Genomic DNA, 19,763 nt, shown 5'->3' with positions numbered 1-19,763 from the left:
CTCAAATCAAGAACATCAAACCACACGTTGAACATAAAACTCATAAAACTGTATTGCTGTGAAATTATTCTGGAAGGCCACTGGAAGAAGTACAGGATTAGAATGTTTAGTGCACATTTTAGACCTAGATGGGGCTTGAGGTTAGAGCTACAACAATAATTTAGCTTTTATTCTTATATATATGAAAAGTCAGTGCGACCCTGCTTTCAGTAGAGTCTGCCTTTGGAGTTGTGCTATCACGACAGCAATGTGTGAGGCTCTCGTGGTCATGGGTGGAGTGTGTGTTGTAGTCATGGGTGGAGTGTGTGTTGCAGAGATAAGAAACCAACAGTCTATTTCTGAGAGAATGCTTGTGCACAGGAGTGAGGCGGTGCTTTAACGTTACACTTTGTATGTGATGCTGTTTAGCCTGCAGCTGATGCTGAGTGAGGAGGATTTATGACATCATCATGTGGTCCTGCCCCTCTGCACGTCCTCTCCTGGGTACCATGGCAACATGAGAGACATGCCGGCTGGGGGAGGTTATCAGACTGATGCAGCTTCCTCCTTCAGCTCTCAGTCACACCCCCTCTTCACTGTCACGCTACCCCCTCCTCTGGTCAGCTGCTCCCCTCCTTACTCTCCTTCCGATCCCCAGCTCAGCCAATGGAAAGGATCAGTGGGGGCAGGGCTAGAGGAACCACCATTCCAGTGCAGAGCAGTAACATCTCCCTGGTGCTAACAGGGAGTTAGCACCTCAGAGGGAGGCAGACCAGCAGGCAGGGTGCTGCTGTACTCTTGTTTTACCAGACCTTTGTTCCTTGAACCTTGTCCAGTTGCACAGGTTAGGCCTGCTTCTGTACTCACTGCAGGAGAAAGGGGATGAGTGTGGAGAAACAGGAGTAAACAGACGACAGGTTTTCTTTTCCTCCTCTACTCAACCTTTTCATAGCTGACAGCTTCTGGCGGACGTGCAGGCAAGATGATAGCGGCTCAGCTTCTGGCCTACTACTTCACTGAGCTGAAGGATGATCAGCTGAAGAAGGTGAGTGTGAGCAGCATTGAACTAACAGCTGAACTGCAGACGTCTGGGATGAGACAGCAGCCCAGAGACAGCCACTAACACCGGGTAACACTCAACAGCACATCGGCATTGAGCCATCTCAAGCTGTATCTTGGCTGGAAGACAAGCATGGAGATTTTCAGAGCAACACGAGGAGTAGGACATGATGAGAGCTAATCTGGATTTGATACTGGTGCAGTTTTCTGAAGGGTTACCAGTATTTGACACTGATGTCCTTGAGCCCGGCTGTGGTCTGGGATGGTGGTGATGCAAACAGCGGCACATCGCCACCATCAGGGTTTCTGGTGCATTTGTTGCTATGGCGTCAAATTACACAGACATCCCAGAGGTACTTGTGAAAAGTTATCCATTCCTTGCTGTTTCCCAAATCCTCTCAATTTTACATCGGGTGTTTCCTGTTTCTGTTGATGGCATTTTTATTATCTCTAAAATTGTAGCAGAGGAACCAACTGAAGCATTACAGCCTTCAGAAATGATCACATGTTCAGTCCACAGAGTGGTGGGGTGGGTGGGGTCAGTAGAAACTGGTGTGGGGTAAAACCTTTTGTGATGTCACAATGCAGTGTGGCCACGTCCCTCTACTGAAACAGGTTAATGCAACGGTAAGGGTCAAAAGGTGCACTGAAAGTGTGTCAGTTCTGCAACCACAACAATCCTGGATTTAAGTCTCAACTACAACACCATAAAATGTTGCATCAGCCAAAACATCTTCTTCTTGGGAACTCAATAAATAATGGCTTATTTAAAGGCGTTTACCCCCAATGTCTGATGTTCTGTATAGAAAATAATAAACAGTTTATTATTGGAAATGCTTTATTTTAGAGGTGTGGAAATTATATAAGAAAATCTTTCAGAGTGAAGGTATCACACAATCAGTGGTGCCCTGGCCCTCAAGGAACACCGTCCTGCATGTTTTAGGTATTTCTCTGCTTCAACACACCTAACTGTGATTGAATTACTTCCTCAAGTTCTGGAGAAGCCTGTTCATTGAAAGCAGGTGTGTCAAAAAGCTTCTATCTAATCTTAATGCAGGGAAACAAAGGAAAGGATAGTGCTCCTCGAGGCCCAGGGTTGGGGCCACTGCTTTACACAGTTTCCTTCAAAATCAGGATCATTTCATGCTTATACATTTTCAGTGGTGTGCTATTAAAAATCTACCATAACTGAAATAGTATGTCAGTGTAGTACAACTGAATACTTCCATGTTTTCCTGCTGGTTCCATACAGCAGGGAGCTGGCACTGGTGGTCAGCGGGGGTCATACTGATGAAAATTAAAGCCCTAGTGTTCCTTGAAGGAACGCACATCACCCACCACCTTTCATGCAAGAATTTTAGACTAAAATAATCTGTTGTTAAGAATTGATGAAGTTGTAACCATTTTGTTCAAACTTTATGTTTCAAATATGTGCAATATCACAAGATGTCATGCTCAAAATCTATGCTGTGACTGACTTTCAGCTGCTACTGTTTAGCTCTAGTCGTCTAAAGTCAATTAGCTGTGGGGCCTTCTTGACTTGGGTTGACCCCAAAAGTTAATCCATTTCAGATGTACATTCAGTGATTACTCTAAATCTGCCCAGTGGTTAATAAAAGATTTTCCTAAGACCCACAGGGTTTTTAAAAAAAATGTTGGCAATATTTGAAGCAAAGATGTCTCACAACGACTTACATTTGTAGTGTGTGTTGTAAATGACTCAGTTATGGTAAAATACAGAACATTTTCTAAAACGTTTAAATTAGACAGTTGTGTGATTTCTGAGGTGAGATGACTGTGGCAGCCTTTTCACATTAGGTTAGCTTCAAAGTTAAAGCACTTGTAGATGGACATGCAATGATTATTTCTACAAGGTTTCATGCATATTTGTTCAAGAATTCACAAGATATTTTACTGACAGACAGTGACACTCATGCACAAGCTCAGACAAGGGGGAAAACACCTTGCTTGGCTTTCACCTTTTGGCAGTGGACAATAAGTAAAACTGATTTGGTACACAGCCTTAAAGAGAAGGTGATGTTTTGTGTAAAACAATGTTGGACCCATCACTTCTGAAGTAAAAGTGTGTTGGAGTAGAAGAAGCACCTGCTTCTTCTGTCTGTGGAGAATCAAACCAGTCAGCTCACTGCTCTGCACTGACAACTCCATAAATGTGAAAAGCAGATCTCCTCTGTAAGACTTCTGCTAACAATACATTTTATCTGTGACACAGTTAAAAACAGAAATGTGTCTTATGAAATTGAATTGGTTAATTGTTTTACATTTTGTATACGACCACTCAGAAACAATGGTTGTGGTTGAAGACAATCCTGTGTCCTGGTTCAGCCACTTTTTCTTTTTTAGAGGAACAAGCCGTCAGCTGTTTGCTTTAATTAAAGGCAGCCTTATCAGCATGTCCATACCAAACTAAATAAATTAAAGAATGGAGACGGTTCACTCACGTTTTAAGATACTTGAAGCTGATGGAAAATACTGAAACTGTTTAGTAGGTATGTATAAGATGAGTTTGCTCTTCAAAGGTAAAAGTCTGTAAATAAGAATGTTTTCTCTTGTTAGTCTGGTATGATCTTCATGCTCTTCACATTACTTTTCGTGTACGTCTGTTCTCCAGATTGATAAGTACCTGTACTCCATGCGTTTCTCTGATGACACACTGAAGGACATCAAGAACCGCTTCCGCAGGGAAATGGAGAATGGACTCGGCCGTGACACAAACCCCACAGCTGCTGTCAAGATGCTGCCCACCTTCGTCAGGTCCATCCCTGATGGATCAGGTAAGACGTAAACCAGTGTGGCTCATGGACAAAACAAGCGGCTGCAGGAATGTGTATGATGTTAAGAAGCAACAGGGAACATGATGATGTGTGTTTTGGTTGGCAGCAACACAAAGTTCAACTGTGCAGTTGACAGTTTCACTGTACGGCCCGTCAGGTGGCGATGATGCCTAGATTTGTCAACTTTCTCTTCAAAAGACAAGAAAAACATGAGTAAAAATTCAAAGTTCATGTCCAGTAATCCGGGTTAAAAAGAAAAACAAAGTTCAGGCAGGTCATCTGGACGATATCTTTTTTTTGTTGAGACATTTCATTCGTCAGGCCCATCTTATCTCCAGCAAACTGGTTGGTCCACTATGTGACTGTGCTGCTTGTGGGACTCTGTTTTTTGTGGCTCCTCAGACTGATGAAGTCCTTTGGATAAAGGACGAAACGTCTCAACAACAACAAAAAAACACGTCCAGATGATCTGACCAAACATTTTTTGGACAAATAAGAAATCACTGAGTTTTCTTTGACATTATCCATTTGTGGATAACAGCAGCACCAGCTGACAATATTTCCAAAAACCAATGTGTTGTTTTTTTGTTATCTGGTTTTATTTAATCTGTGGTCTTCTGTGTCAGTCCATCCATCCATCCATTTTCTTCCGCTTATCCGGGGTCAAGTCGTGGGGGTAGCAACCTAAGTAGGGAGGCCCAGACTTCCCTCTCTCCAGCCACTTGGTCCAGCTCCTCCGGGGGAATCCCGAGGAGTTCCCAGGCCAACCGAGAAACATAGTCCCTCCAGCGTGTCCTGGGTCTTCCTCTGGGTCTCCTCCTGGTGGGACGTGTCTGGAACACCTCACCAGGGAGGCGTCCAGGAAGCATCCTAACCAGATGCCTGAGCCACCTCAACTGGCTCCTCTCGACGTGGAGAAGCAGTGGCTCTACTCTGAGTCCCTCCCGGATGATCGAGCTTCTCACCCTGTCTCTAAGGGAGAGCCCAGACACCCTGAAGAGAAAACTCATTTTGGCCGCTTGTATCCGAGATCTCGTTCTTTCAGTCACAACCCAAAGATCATGACCATAGATGAGGGTAGGAACGTAGATCGATCGGTAAATTGAGAGCTTCGCCAGAGCTTTCTGGAGAGGAGGGTCCGTCGGATAGTCGAACCTTGGATTCAGGAGGAGCAGTGCGGTTTTCGTCCTGGTCGTGGAACACTGGACCAGCTCTACACCCTCAGCAATACGTGAGTTGATACGGGCTGTTAGGTCCCTGTATGACCGGTGTCAGAGCCTGGTCCGCATCGCCGGCAGTAAGTCGGGCTTGTTCCCCGTGAGAGTTGGACTCTGCCAAGGTTGCCCTTTGTCACCAATTCTGTTCATAACTTTTATACACAGAATTTCTAGGTGCAGCCAAGGTGTTGAGGGGATCCGTTTTGGTGGCCTTAGGATTGCATCTCTGCTTTTTGCAGATGATGTGGTCTTATTGGCTTCATCAGATCGTGATCTACAGCTTTCACTGGAGCAGTTCGCATCCAAGTGCGACGCGGCCGGGATGAAGATCAGTTCATCCAAATCCGAGGCCATGGTCTTGAGCCGGAAAAGGGTAGAGTGTCCCCTCCGGGTCAGGGAGGAGGTCCTGCCCCAAGTGGAGGAGTTCAAGTATCTTCGGGTCCTGTTCACGAATGAGGGAAAAATGGAGCGTGAGATCGATAAGCAGATAGGTGCAGTTTCTGCGGTGCAATGGGCGTTGTACCGGTCTGTCGTGGTGAAGAGAGAGCTGAGCTGTGTCAGTCCAATGAACCTTTAAATATATTGTTTAATTATTACATAATTATTGGTTAAAATGGACATAGTGATATTTTCTGGAAATGACAATTTAAAGAAGGAACATCTTTCAAAAAGTCTTAATTCACACAATAACAACATGGTTGTAGTTTGATTATATTACTTAGTAAAAGTTCAGATGTCTTTGCTGTGTTAGTCTATTTTTATTGAAAGTGTTCAAGTGCAGCGTGATGTTTCTATGTCAGTGTATATAAAATGTGCTGATGTGTCCAAATGTTCAGGCCAGTCCTGTGACATAAGCCTCTTTGTGTGCTAGATTTGGACTCACTAAATCACAAGTGTTTTAGTCCCGAGGTCAAAGTGTGAACAGCCTCACTGCCTGTGACATACAACAGTTTTCATTTTTATTTAAAGAAAGGTTTAAGTCATGTCCCATAAATGTAATCTTTTTCAAGACCTTTCTGTATCATATGTAGGACTTCCAACATGCCTACAAAGCTGAGAAATAAAATACGTGATGATGAGCAAATCTTTGTAAACTGTTTGACAGACTAAAGCTCTGACGTGGCCTGTACAGTTAGGCTGGCTCCTGCCGTCCACACATTATAAATAGCCTCAAGTTTCAACAACATGAGGGGACTGAGACCAAGCAAAGGGCAAAGTTGAAGCCATAAAGCAAGTTAAACATAATAAACAATCAAAATCCAGATAAACACTGGAGCTGAAACTAGATTCATAGATAAGTGTTGTGAATAAAAGATCAATTCAGTTTTGTTGCATACAGTAGAATTTAAAATGTACTTACAGAACTTATAATGATCTACAAAGTAGAAAATACATTTTGTCACTGAAAACAAATAGTCTTGCACAAAAAAAAGAAGAAGTTTCTAATGCTATAGGTTTATTCCTGAGCTCCGGTCCATCAAAGCCAGACGTCATCAACTGGAAGGACTCTATAAAATATCTGGTCTCACCATCCATAAGGACGTGCACATCTCTCAGACATCACATTACAAGATCTTAATCTCACAAACTAAATATGCTTTCTACTCTGGCCTCATTTCCTCCAATAAATGTAACACCAAGATCCTCTTTGTATTGTTAAACAATACTTTTCATCCCCCTGACTCTCTTCTCACTCACTTCTACTCAGATGACACATGTAATTCTCTCATGTTCTTTTTTAATGATAAAATCAGAAAAAATCATCAGCAACTTTGTCCTGTCTCTCCTCTCCCTCCCTCCTCTGAACCTTCTCCCCTCAGTCAGCCTTTTTCTATCTTTCAGCTTCCTCCTGCCTCTGAAATAGCCAAACTCATTCTGAAATCTAAGCCCTCTACTTGTTCTCTGGATCCTCTCCCAACTTGCTTGTGCTTGTAAAATCTTGCCTTTTTTCACTTCTCCCTATCATTTCTGCCATTATTCACTCTTCTCTTTCTTCAGGAACTGTCCCAACTATTTTCAAAACTGCAGCTGTCACTCTGATCCTTAAGAAGCCTGGATTGGTTCCAAATATTTTCAGTAATCTTCACCCTTAACTTAACCTTCCATTCATCTCTAAAATTCTGGAAAAAACAGTTGCTTCTCAACTCCACCTCCATTTAACCAAAAACAGTCTATACGAACAGTTCCAGTCTGGTTTCCTCCCCGGACACAGCACAGAATCTGCTCTCCTTAGAATCACTAACACTCTTCTCAGGGCAGCAGATTCTGATTTACTTTTTCTCCTCATCCTCCTCGATCTCAGAGCAGCGTTTGATACCATCTCCCACAACATCCTCCTCCACAGACTTTCATCCATTGGCATCACCCATACATCCCTCGCTTGGTTTCAGTCATATCTCTCTGGCTGCACTCAGTTCACCCAACTTAAATCATTCAGATCTCACTCCTCCCCCGTCACTTCAGGTGTGCCCCAAGGCTCTGTCCTGGGGCCCCTTCTTTTCATCATCTACCTTCTCCCCCTTGGCAATATTTTCCGTAAATTTAACATTCACTTCCATTGTTTTGCTGACGACACCCAGCTCTTCTTATCTACTGCACCTAATTCTTCACTTCCTCCTTCCTCCCTCACTTCCTGCTTAGCTGAAATTAAATCCTGGTTTACATCTAACTTCCTTAAATTAAACAGTGATAAAAACAGAGTTTCTACTCATCGGCACTACATCCACCATATCTAAAATCAACAGTTTTTCCCTCACCATTGACAGCTCCATGGTTTCTCCCTCCCCTCACGTTAAGAGTCTGGGTGTCATTCTTGACAGCACTCTGTCTGTTCACTCTCACATTAATAATATCACCTGGTCTGCATATTTCCACCTTCCAAACATCAACCGTCTCCGTCCATCCCGCTCCCCGCACTCTGCTTCCATCCTGGTTCATAGCTTGGTCATTTCTCGAATTGATTATTGCAACTCTCTCCTATTTCGCCTGCCGCAAAAATTACTCCGTAAACTTCAAATGGTTCAAAATTCTGCTGCCTGCATCATTCAAAAAACGTGCAATACAAAAACAACTGGACTTTATTTGTAATCAAAACGTCTTCTGTTACAAATAAAGTCCAGTTGTTTTTGCATTGAACATTTTTTAAATTTATCATGTCCTGGATGACTGAGAATCTTCACCAGCTGCCAGCATCGTTACCAAAACCCCCTCATTTCACCACATCACCCCAGTTTTACAGCAACTTCACTGGCTTCCAGTCACTTTCAGAATTCAATTTAAAATCCTGTTGTACACATTCAAGGCCGTCCATAACCTCGCCCCTCCCTATCTGTCCCATCTCCTGCACATTATCACCCATTCACGCTCCCTTCATTCTTCCTCTTCCATCCACCTCAACGAGCCTCTCGTCCTCCTCAGCACCGTGGGACACAGAGCCTTTTCTCACTCTGCCCCCCAACTCTGGAACGCTCTTCCCCCAGACATCTGTAAGATCGACTCCCTTCAAACCTTCAGATCACAACTCATCTGTTCAAGTTAGCCTTCTCACTTTCATTTTTTCTCATTTTCTTCTTAGTTTAGTGTTTTTATAGCCATTTTGTATTGTTTTATTTTGTGCTTTATTTTGTGTTTTTATGTTGTGAAGTGTCCTTGGGTGTCTTGAAAGGTGCTAACAAATAAAATGCATTATTATTATTATTATTATTATTATAAATGAACAACAATGCTGCGTGGTTGGAATTTTTGAAGAACCAAGTCTACTCTCAGTCAGAAGCCTCCATGCTGAGATCATGGCAGTCCAAGCAATAGGCTCTACAAAGAAACATAAGATTACTGCATTTAAATACTGAAAACATGTTTATGAGTAAGAAAGAATATCACAACTGATTACTAGAGGTACTACGAAGTACTACGAAGCAAATTCAACAGCTACGTTAAGATGAAGGTCAATGCTTTGACTACCACTAAGGAGGCTCCTTCTTTAAACCCATCTTGATTACCATGGTAACGGAGGCTGACTCAGTACAAGCTCTATTCATTTACATATTCTTGTCCTAATGATATCCCAGATAAAAACTACAGTATAACAACAGTTATCCTTTCTGCTTTAACATTTTGACTAAACATCAAATAGTCAAATAACACAAAATGTTTGTCTTCCTTAACTGCTGTCAGTGCACTGCAGGTGTGTTCATAAAATGTTACTTTAATTGTCAAATTTAGCCACAAAAAGTTTAAGGATACATTTTATTTAATCATTTGATCTAATAAAAATATTTCCTACAGAACCTAAATAAAACCATTCCATTTGACCCAAAGCATCAAATACACCCACTGTTCACCAGAGCTTGTTAACTTCAACAGATAATCTTAGGGTTTTGTGCTTATTTTGCAGGTGCAGTTATTCCTGTTGTTTGTTGCGGTCATGTTTGTTTGTTTGTTTGTTTGTTTGTTTTGGACAGTTTCCTGCGTTCAGAATCTTCACCCACAGATCCCAGGGTTGTTCCAGGTCGGCTTCACGCTGTGCTGGTTCCTGTTCCTAGCCTCTAGTTTTGTCATGTGGCTGCAATTTAGACTTTTGTTAAGTTATTTTATTGCCTTATTACAAGTTTAAGCTTTATTCAAGTTTGTGAGTTTGCATTTAGGGTTCCTTCACGACACATCGTGACGTCAGCCACATGATTGACAACTCAGTTCATTTAGGCATGCAGACTGGTGAGGACAACTTGCTGAAGTTCAAACTGACCATCAAATGGGGGGAAAGGGAATTTAAGTGACTTTGAACGCGGCATGGTTGTTGGTGACACTTGGGCTGGTCTGAGTATTTCAGAAGCTGCTGAGCTACGGTTTTTTTTACACACAACCTTCTCTAGGGTTGAAAAAAATTTGTCTTAAAACGAGCAAATATCCAGTGAGCAGCAGTTGTGTGAATGTCAAAGGTCAGAGGAAAATGGGCAGACTGGTTGGAGGTGTCAGCAAAGCAACATTAGCTTAAATAACCACTCAATACAACCAAGGTCAGCAGAATACCATCAATGTGGTGGAACGCAGTTCACAGCATGGACGGTCAGCTGACCAATGTGCAGCAGCAGCATGATGCTGCCACGTCAATATGGACCTACAGGTCTGAGGAATGTTTCCAGCGCTGTTCAATCTATGCTATGAAAAATGAAAGCAGTTCAAAATACATTAAACAGGTCAACTCTGTACTAGTGAGGTGCACTTGATATAGTGCCAGTGAGTGTACACCAAAAATGCATTTAGAAACTCAAATACAGTCAAAAGCCTTGAACCCTGAGCTCTTGAGAAGCTTCAGTTAAAACTACAATTAAAAGAGTAATTACAAAAACAATGGATTGTACATTACGGTCAAAACCATAAATTAAATTGATGCTTATGAGTTTTATGTTTCCATAATTGTTGAGATTTCCTAAGAAGTTCATAAAACAGTTATTAGATATAATTAATTAATACCTTTGAAAATATCAAATAATATTTGCACGATTATATTTTTGCATTGGTCGTTTGACTGATTTGTGTAATATGGATCAGTGTCAAACGTTTTGGATGTAGAGTTGAAAGAATCTTTCTCCTGACATTTACAGCAGGCAGTTATGCATTTACTAGTTTGCACAACTAGGTTTTTTTTTGCAACATTCCTCTTATGATTGTACCTACTGTATTTTTGTTCTTTGGCAGTTTCCTATTTTTCACTTATTGTTTCTGCAATCTTCTTTTAAATAAATTCTTGAGCAAGTTAACGTTCTTTCCCCTGTAACTTTACTTGTTTGATATAGACTTAGAAAAATAATCAATTATTGCAAGAACTGCACATTTTCATATGAATAAACACAGAGACTAAAGAGGGAATTGTGACTTCAAGTAACAACCACTATTGTAGTACTCCCATATCTTTCATGGCGTTTTAGATTTTATCAAGCGGGACGATCGGGGAAAGCTGAGGTATGTTAAACTTGTTTTTTAAAAACACCCTATAGAGAGGAGGTTTAAAATGGACACACTCTGAACTGTATCAGTAACACTTTCAATGTCGAGCCTGGCTTCATGTCATTCCAGTCAGGTCACGAGATAAATAACTCAATGCAGCATCACTAACTGTATAAGCCTTGTTCGTTGGGAGGTTCTCATGTTTAATGGTTGTTGCTTAGCAGGACACCATATCCTCCATTTTGTCTTTGGCCCTGTTTGCATCTGACACTAACATGTGTCACAGCTTATGCAAATCACAAGACAACATGAAATGTTCACACCTGGCAGTAAAATACATATTATGTAATAAGATTTCCAATTATCTACTTAATGCAAATGAGCATAGCCAAAATGCACAATTGGCAGCTGTCAGCAAAAGGAAATTAGGAATCCACTAATATTGCTCCTTCTCTACCACTTGACTGCTCAACTGAGAGGTGAATTTCACACGGCCACAAAGTGGTATCGGGATCCTTTTGTTATTACAAGTACGAGTAAATGGCACTGGACGAACACCCAAAACTTGTATCAACATTGGGGGCGTTAGATTACGTTCTCCAGGCAAACTAAGATAATAAGATAAGTTGGCCTTCAAGGCCAGCCAGAGGAGCCAAATTCAGATAAACACACAGATGTTTTGGGGACAGGCAGAACTTAATGACATCTACCTTGAGTCTGTGTTGGTCCAAATGGTTCAGAAATGTCCAAATTACATGGCCACACCGATGGAACGTGCCTGAGTAAAATACCCAAGATCTGATCCATTCTGCCCAAAGCATTTGAGTCTGGGTACTCGAGACACGAACCAAGCCATCATAAAGGCAAGCAGTGTGATCGGGTCCAAATTTGCTGCTGACGACTTCCTTGATTGTAGATAAAACCAGCAACCAGCCGAATCAAAAAGCAGGAACCAGTTATCATAAATCCAATTAAATATGCGTCCTTAAAATCCAAAAATGGCAGCAGAGATAGACACATCATCAAGTCTTCCAAGTTGATGAGATATCCAGCTGTGTGCATGCCAACAGGGCAAATAGGCTCACCTAAAGCCTGTCTTCTCTTTGAAGAAATGTTGTAAATTGAGTTGAGGGACCAACTGATCTAAACAAGTCCATAATTATGGTTCGGAAGAAATGAAAAGAGGCTCAGAAGCAGTTTCACAGACAGAGCAGCAAAGCGGAGAGGGAGGGGAAAAGCATCCAACCTTGACAAGAGCAAGTGGTGAGTGGTGCAGCCAGTTTCTTCTTATCCGCTGTTGGATGGACCTTTACAAGAGATTCTTCCTGCCTACAGCCTTCAGCATCTATAACATCTCTTAATGAAACAAGGATAACAAGTTACAACATTTAATTTCCCTTTGGGATTAATAAAGTATTATTGAATTAGAATTAGAATTGAATTTAACTACAGAACAGAAGTCCAGTTGTTGTGTTTTTTAATTATTTTTGGATACAAAAATGTACTAAAAAGTGAAAGGAATGCTGAAGACATGGAAGGAATAGTATGAGGAGCTCAGGAAGGAAGAAAATGAGAGAAAGGAGGACAGATGAAGGAAAGTTAGTGCATCCGTACGTGCAGAGGATTAGTGAGGAGGAGATGGAAGTAGCAATAAAGAGAAGAGTAGAAAGGTAGTTGTTCCAGGTGACACAACTGTGATGATATGAAGATGTTTTGGAAGAAGGGAAGTGAACTAGTACATCCGTTCCATAAAAGGGGTAGTGAGGTTGTATGAACTATAGAAGGATAAAGCTTAAAGCTGTAGAATATGGAAAAAAGTTGTTGAAGCCCATTTAGGAAGTGAGGTGACGACCAGTGAGCAGCATTATGGTTTCTTATTCAGCAAGAGCCCTACGGATGTGATATTAGCTTTTAGAATGATGATGAAGAACAGTAGAGAAGGTCAGGAGTTGCACTGTGTCTTCATGGAACTACAAAAAGCAGATGATTGGGTGCCACGGGAGAACCTGTGCAGATGTATTAGGAAGTCAGGTGTGCTGAAGTAGCAAGCAAGGCAAGTCCAGAACATGAACAAGGACAATGAGAGAGGGCTGGGGTAGGAGAAACAGATGGGTTCACGGTGGGGTGAGATAACATCATGAATCAGTTTGTTTTGCAGTGATGATGGACAGGTTGATAGATAAGGTCCACTTGTGACTCTGAGCTGCGTGGAATGTCAATGATAGTGAGTTGCTCTTACTAGTGGAGATAAAGCTTCCCAATCATTTACTTTGGTTTGCTAAGAAAACAGCAATAATTATAAATCAAGCCATTTTTGTTGTTTTGTTTTTTATGTTGACTTATTTTCATAAGATCTTAGTCACAAGTAAATGTTCTGAGCAGATTTATCTAAAATAAAAAATGTCCATGACCTAAAATTGATTATGTAAACTAAATATTTCCAGGTCGTATTTTTGATCCATCACCTTTACCTGCTTCTTTCTTTCCAGGTTGCAGGAGTCACTATGAGAGAGGCAGGGCACAGCGGACAGGTTGCAATTCCATCACAGGGACACATTGAAATAAAATAAAAAATAAAAAACTACTGTTCACACTCACTCACACCTAGGGACAATTCAGAGTTACCAATTAACCCAATATAAATGTTTTTGGTCTGTGGGTTGAACCTTTCAGGAGTAGATTGCTGATTTGATTTGAAGTAATAGGCCTAAAATAATAATCCACATTAACAAAGATCAACTAGGGGGAAAACTTCTGTTAAAAAATTGTTTAAAAAATGTCTGAAGAAGTGTCCTGATGCTGCTCAATAATCCAGGTAGAAAAATCCAAAAAAGTTCAATCTGGTCCTCTGGACATTCAAAAAAAACAAACAAAAAATAAAACAAAGCAAAAAAAAGGTAGAAACGTTTCGTCTCTCATCAAGACTGATCACCCTCCTGACACTGAACAACATACACAACATTACTCTGTTTGTGCCGGGGGACTGGATCTTTGGGATGAACCAGTCTTTAATGTATTTTGGGGTTTAAAAGCCACTGGGACGTTATGTTTAGAAAATAAACGTCTCAGTTTCTCTGATACTCCCTCAACATCTGGAATGACCACTGGTCTGGGTCTGGGTTCCTCCTTTTCACCTGTTGGCTGACTGGAGTCCTGTTTGGGTTTCTTCTCTGCTTTCAGGAAGGCCCAGTTAGGATATCCACATTGCTCTAGAGCCTGTCTTGTGTAGGATTTCTCCTTCTGCCTGGCTCCTGAGCTAGTGGGGACACTGTCTGCTCTGTGGTACAGAGTCCTGATGACTCCTAACTTGTGCTCCAAAGGGTGATGGGAGTCAAACTGCAAATACTGGTCTGTGTGTGTGGGTTTGCGGTACACCTCTGTTTGCAAATGTCCTCTATCAGAGACTGAGACCTCACAGTCCAAGAAAGCCAACCTGCCATTTTTTACATCTTCTCGTGTGAACTTGATGTATTTATCCACAGAGTTGATGTGGTCAGTAAAATGTTGGACTTCCTGAGATTTAATTTTAACCCAGGTGTCGTCAACATACCTGAACCAATGACTTGGTGGTGTCCCTGAAAAGGACGTCAAGGCTCTCTTTTCTACCTCCTCCATGTACAGGTTGGCAACAATAGGAGAAACTGGAGACCCCATAGCATCTACTGCATCCGATTTAAGCGCAATAATTGTAAATGTTACTAACATATCACCATTTGTGTGTTAACTATGGTTTATTAGCTGTGGTAGCCATCTTGAATTGGATTGACTACTAAAGGTATTAAGCTACAGATGATTCTCCACTGAAAACTTTGAGCATTTCTTTAAAATCAGTGCAGTGGTTCAAGAACTTACTTTATACTTTTATAAAATTTGATGCATCTTTGTTCCTGATGGAGAAACACAAATAAATCATGTTCAGATTTGCATGGTGAGAAATCAGACATTTTGCTAACAGGGAGTTGTTTTCAACGGCTAAAGATAACATTTTAAAAATAGATCTTGCACAGTCAGTCAGCACTCAAAGTTTGTGTTGGGGTGACTGAGCTATCATCTCACCAAATGTTATCTCCGTTCTGGTAAAACTGACAGTGTTAAAGCTATTTTTATGTTTTGTAAAGTTTAGCTTTTTCAGCCATATTGAACTTGGTTGACAGAAAAAGTTAAATCGAATGGTACATTTAACAATAACTTTTAGAGTTTCAATAAAACTTGTCCAGTGGTTATTAGATTTTTTTGGTCAAGAAACAGACCAAGAAAGCATGTGCGCGTGCACACACACACACACACACACACAAGGGCAAAAACAATACTGCAGTTTGGCAACAGGTGAAAAGGAGCAATCTAAAACAATCATTAAAATGACTAAAATTTCTCTCCATTTTCTATTTGACAGAAAAAGGGGATTTCATTGCTCTGGATCTCGGAGGTTCGAACTTTCGGATCTTGCGTGTCAAAGTGACACAGGACAAGAAGCAACCCGTTCAGATGGAGAGCCAATCTTATGACACTCCTGATGACATCATCCATGGTAGTGGGACACAGGTAAACACAAATAAATCATTTCACGTGTAAATTTGTACACTTTTCTTGAAAAAAAAATGTGTGTGTGTGTGTGTGGGGGGGGGGGGGGGGGGGCGTAATCATGGTGAAAGATCTATATAAAATTTTTTTTTTACAATAAAATTAAACTAAAATATGTTCCAGGCACAGTTCAAGAAGCCTTCATCATTAAGTCGTCATCAGCAAACACTGAACAAATCACGTGACTGTTAATGAATCCTCTCAAAATAATGTACTTGTTTTTACAGCAACAGCCAGGATACGGCTCTATTCTTGTAACATGATCCAAGCAGTAAAGCGGGGGGGCAATAAGAAGCGACTTTAAAACCAGCCCTGACCTATAATGAACTTGTGAAGAACAGCTGGCGTTCAGATTGTAACACAATAACCAAAACACAACGACTGAGGCCGTGGGGCCGGCTCAGAGTCCGACTATGAACGTTTTAGAAATGTAATGTGATCCAGGAACAGGTTTGTTTAAAAGGTGTAAAACTTACGTGATTTGTAAAATACTTTTGTTAAAAGTTGTTTTTTGTTGGTTTGAAAAATGGTTTCAAATGCATTTTAAAATATTATAATTTCTTGGACTCAAAAAGCCTTGGATGATAAACACAAACATACCACTGTCTGCAAACTTGTACACTTCTTTAGCTTTTATGTTCTATTTTTTAATTAGCTACAAGTTGTCATCACTACTATTAGCTCAACAGAAATACACTGCATCACAAAGTATTCATGTTTCACTTTTTCCACATTTTATTATCCAACAAAGTTAAGTCAGGTCCTCTGGATGGTTTCTTTTTGTTGAAATGTTTCATCTTTCATCCAAAAGACTTCATCAGTCCAAGGAGCCACAACAAACTCAGTCTTATAAGCAGCGCCTTCACATCGTGGATCAACCAATTTAGTGTGCTCAGATGGTTTCTGGAGCCCACCCTCGCCCCCGCCAACTCGTTCAGCTGGTCGACCCACTATGTGAACAACAGTTTGTTGTTTGTTCATATTGGGCAGTCAGATTCAAGTCTGGACTCTGGCTTGGCCCCTCCAGGATCTTCACAGAGTGGTCCTGAAGCCCCTCCTTTGAGATCTTGGCCAGGAGCTTTGGGTTGTTGTCCTGCTGAAAAATGAACTGTCGCTCCAGTCCGAGGTCAAGAGTGCTCTGGAGCAGGTTTTTATCCAGGATGTCTCTGTACATGGCTGCATTCATCTTTCCCTCTATCCTGGCCAGTCTACCAGTTCCTGCTGCTCAAAAACATCCCATAGCATGAAGCTTCCACCACCATGCATCACTGTAGGGATGGTATTGTTCTGGTGATGAGCTGGTTTCCTCCAAACATGGCACCTGGCATTCACACCAAAGACTTGAATCTTTGTCTCATCAGACCAGAGAATTTTGTTCCTCCTGGTCTGAGAGTTTTTCAGAGGCAAACTCCAGACGAGCTGCCATGAGCCTTTTACTAAGGAGTGGCTTTCATCTGGCCACTCTACCATACAGGCCTGCCTGGTGGATTGCTGCAGAGATGGTGTCCTTCTGGAAGGTTCTCCTCCGTCCACAGAGGAACACTGGAGCTCTGACAGAGTGACCATCAGGTTCTTGGTCACCTCCCTGACTGATCTCCCCCGATCGCTCAGTTCAGACGGCTGGCCAGCTCTAGGAAGAGTCCTGCTGCTTCCAAACTTCTTCCATTTATGAATGATAGAGGCCACTGGGCTCACTGGGACCTTCAAAGCAGCAGAAATGTTCCTGTATCCTTCCCCAGATGTGTTCCTCAACACAGTCCTGCCTCAGAGGTCTACAGACCTTTGACTTCATGCTTGGTGTTTGTGCTCTGACATGCTGTGGGACCTTCTATAGACAGGTGTGTGTCTTTCCAAATCAAGTCCTATCAAGTGGATTTACCGCAGGTGGACTCCATTTAACTTGTAGAAACATCTCAAGGAGGATCAGTGGAAACAGCATCTGAGCTCAATTTGAGCTTCATGCCAAAGGCTGTGAATACTTACCAAAATGTGATTTCTTAGTTTTCTATATTTAATAAATATGCAAAAATCTAAAAAAATCTTTTGACGTAGTCATAATGGTTTATTGTGCGTAGAATTTTAAGGAAAGAGATTATTTAACACAATTTGGAATAAGACAGTAACATAACAAACTGTGGATAAAGTGAAGTGCTGTAATAGTTTCCGGCTGCACTTCATGTTTTAAACTGAAGTTATAAAAAATGGTGACTTTTGGAAATCTTTTTCTTGTCTCCAGCTCTTCGACCATGTTGCCGATTGCCTCGGAGATTTTATGGAGAAACAAAAAATTAAGGATAAAAGAATCCCTGTGGGATTTACATTCTCGTTCCCCTGTGTCCAATCCAAACTGGATGAGGTAAACACCTTAAACAATTATTATCATGCTTTAAATATATCTGTGACTAGGCCAACTTTGAAGGCATAATTAGCAATAAAGCATGAAAGGAACACTGACAAAGTATTTTTTAATTCAGGCTGTCTTAGTGACATGGACAAAGAAGTTTAAAGCTAGTGGTGTAGAGGGCATGGATGTTGTGAAGCTCCTGAACAAAGCAATTAAGAAACGTGGGGTGAGATTTGATTCTTTATTTCCACAGATTTATTCACAAATACTAAACAATAATGAAAAATCGTAACGCTCCATACTGGGACATGTGTCTTTTTACATTGATTTTTTGATACAAGTTGTTTTTTCCAGGACTATGAAGCAGATATCATGGCAGTCGTGAACGACACAGTCGGCACTATGATGACATGTGGATTTGATGATCAGCGTTGTGAAGTGGGAATTATTATAGGTGAAAATTAAGACTTGTTTTGATTGACTGTTTTAAAAATGCATCATACAAATGTCAATCTATTTGTCCTTACAACAAACTTAACAAAACATGCCCAATATTGTATTTTATATCCTTTGCAATGCTGCAACTTGCTTTCTTCTCAGGGCTACATAATATTTGCCAACCTAACGACGCCAGTGAAAATTTATATTAAGCTCTGAAACATTACAAGCTTTTCTGTTTAAATTTCAGTTAATACTGATAAACGCAGCATAAACCTGCTTTGGACGGGAACATTGCAAGACTTTGATTCCTTTCGTTTTCATCCATTGTATGGAAACATACAGTGCTGACATTGTGATGACATTATTATTATTATTATTATTATTCTGTTGCATATTTGCTGCTGTGTTAGAAATGATCAGTCTGTTGCATGACACCATCAGGACAAGCTTTAGCTGTCAGACAGATGGCCTTAATTTGACTCTAGAATATTTTGCTCTACAGAAATGCTTGTAGTCAACTCAATGACAGTGTTGTGCCCAAATCCTGTGGTGGAAAAACTGTTCGATTCAAAGTAGTAGTTTATTTACAGTACGTAGCACCAATGCACAACAAAAGTCCTCTCGCTATCTAAGTAAGTCAAAATCATAAATCCAATTCACAGATCTACATTCAAATCCAGTTACAGTCAATTTAATTATTTCTATAATACAAAACGTGTAAACCATGATCCCTCCACCACTGTGCTGAAAGCACACATGCAGTCTTTGTGCCGACATCCTCAGATGCAGCTTTGTGGCTGTAAGATGTGCTGCCATGTCTCACTTTAGAGAGATGTTTGCTCTTCAGTCTTTACAATAAACTTGCAACAGTAAAGTCTCTAAAAGAATGTAACTAAACCTTAACGTTTAGTATGCTAAATGTGGCTTGTTAGTCAGCACGCAAAGCTTAATATTTGTCAGATGGACTGAGTTAGAGCCATTTTATGATTGATAAGTTCGATGGGCTGTGGTTGTGGTTGCCAGAACGAATCAGATTGTCTTCGAGGAACCTTAAGTTGTAGAGACACTTCCAACTATACTTTTTTTTAAAGACTGCCCACTAGTTTAGGAGATAATTTCCCAACATGACGAAGAAATGTGCACACAGTCACACACATAATTGCATTTTATGTGTTTTGTGGCAGGTGACAGCAAATCATGGACACTGTAAAAAATGTACAAGTGATGGGGTGTTCAGTAGGTCATCAATGACATGGCCCCAAATAATACTCTGGTTAGTGCCCCACACAACCTCAGCACAGACCAGGCAACATGCAGAGTGCTTTAAGTGGGAAATTAAAACTCCTTTCATCCAGCTCTTCTTCTAAACGGAAAATGTATATATATATATATATATATATA

General features: G+C 41.0%; 1 protein-coding gene across 1 annotated transcript; it reads left to right on the top strand.

The window, feature by feature from the left end:
- The first annotated feature begins 717 nt into the window (after positions 1-717).
- LOC119422517 (hexokinase-1) lies at positions 718-18,386 on the top strand. Its single transcript, XM_037689894.1, has 6 exons — positions 718-1,024; positions 3,671-3,833; positions 15,390-15,538; positions 17,814-17,933; positions 18,052-18,147; positions 18,276-18,386. The coding sequence occupies exons 1-6, from the start codon at positions 962-964 to the stop codon at positions 18,384-18,386; spliced, it is 702 nt and encodes a 233-aa protein (XP_037545822.1). The 5' UTR covers positions 718-961.
- Positions 18,387-19,763: the final 1,377 nt, after the last annotated feature.

Source organism: Nematolebias whitei, chromosome 16, assembly GCF_014905685.2.
Source record: "Nematolebias whitei isolate Nwh7 chromosome 16, NemWhi1, whole genome shotgun sequence".
Classification (NCBI taxonomy): domain Eukaryota; kingdom Metazoa; phylum Chordata; class Actinopteri; order Cyprinodontiformes; family Rivulidae; genus Nematolebias; species Nematolebias whitei.
This window is presented reverse-complemented; position numbering and strand designations above follow the sequence as displayed.

Bases quoted from the DNA above. Each gene is read 5' to 3' on its own strand.
- LOC119422517 (XM_037689894.1), top strand. From the start codon at position 962: ATGATAGCGGCTCAGCTTCTGGCCTACTACTTCACTGAGCTGAAGGAT. The intron at 3,834-15,389 runs GTAAGACGTAAA...TCTATTTGACAG, and splicing joins GTCCATCCCTGATGGATCAG to AAAAAGGGGATTTCATTGCT. The intron at 18,148-18,275 runs GTGAGATTTGAT...TGTTTTTTCCAG, and splicing joins AAGCAATTAAGAAACGTGGG to GACTATGAAGCAGATATCAT.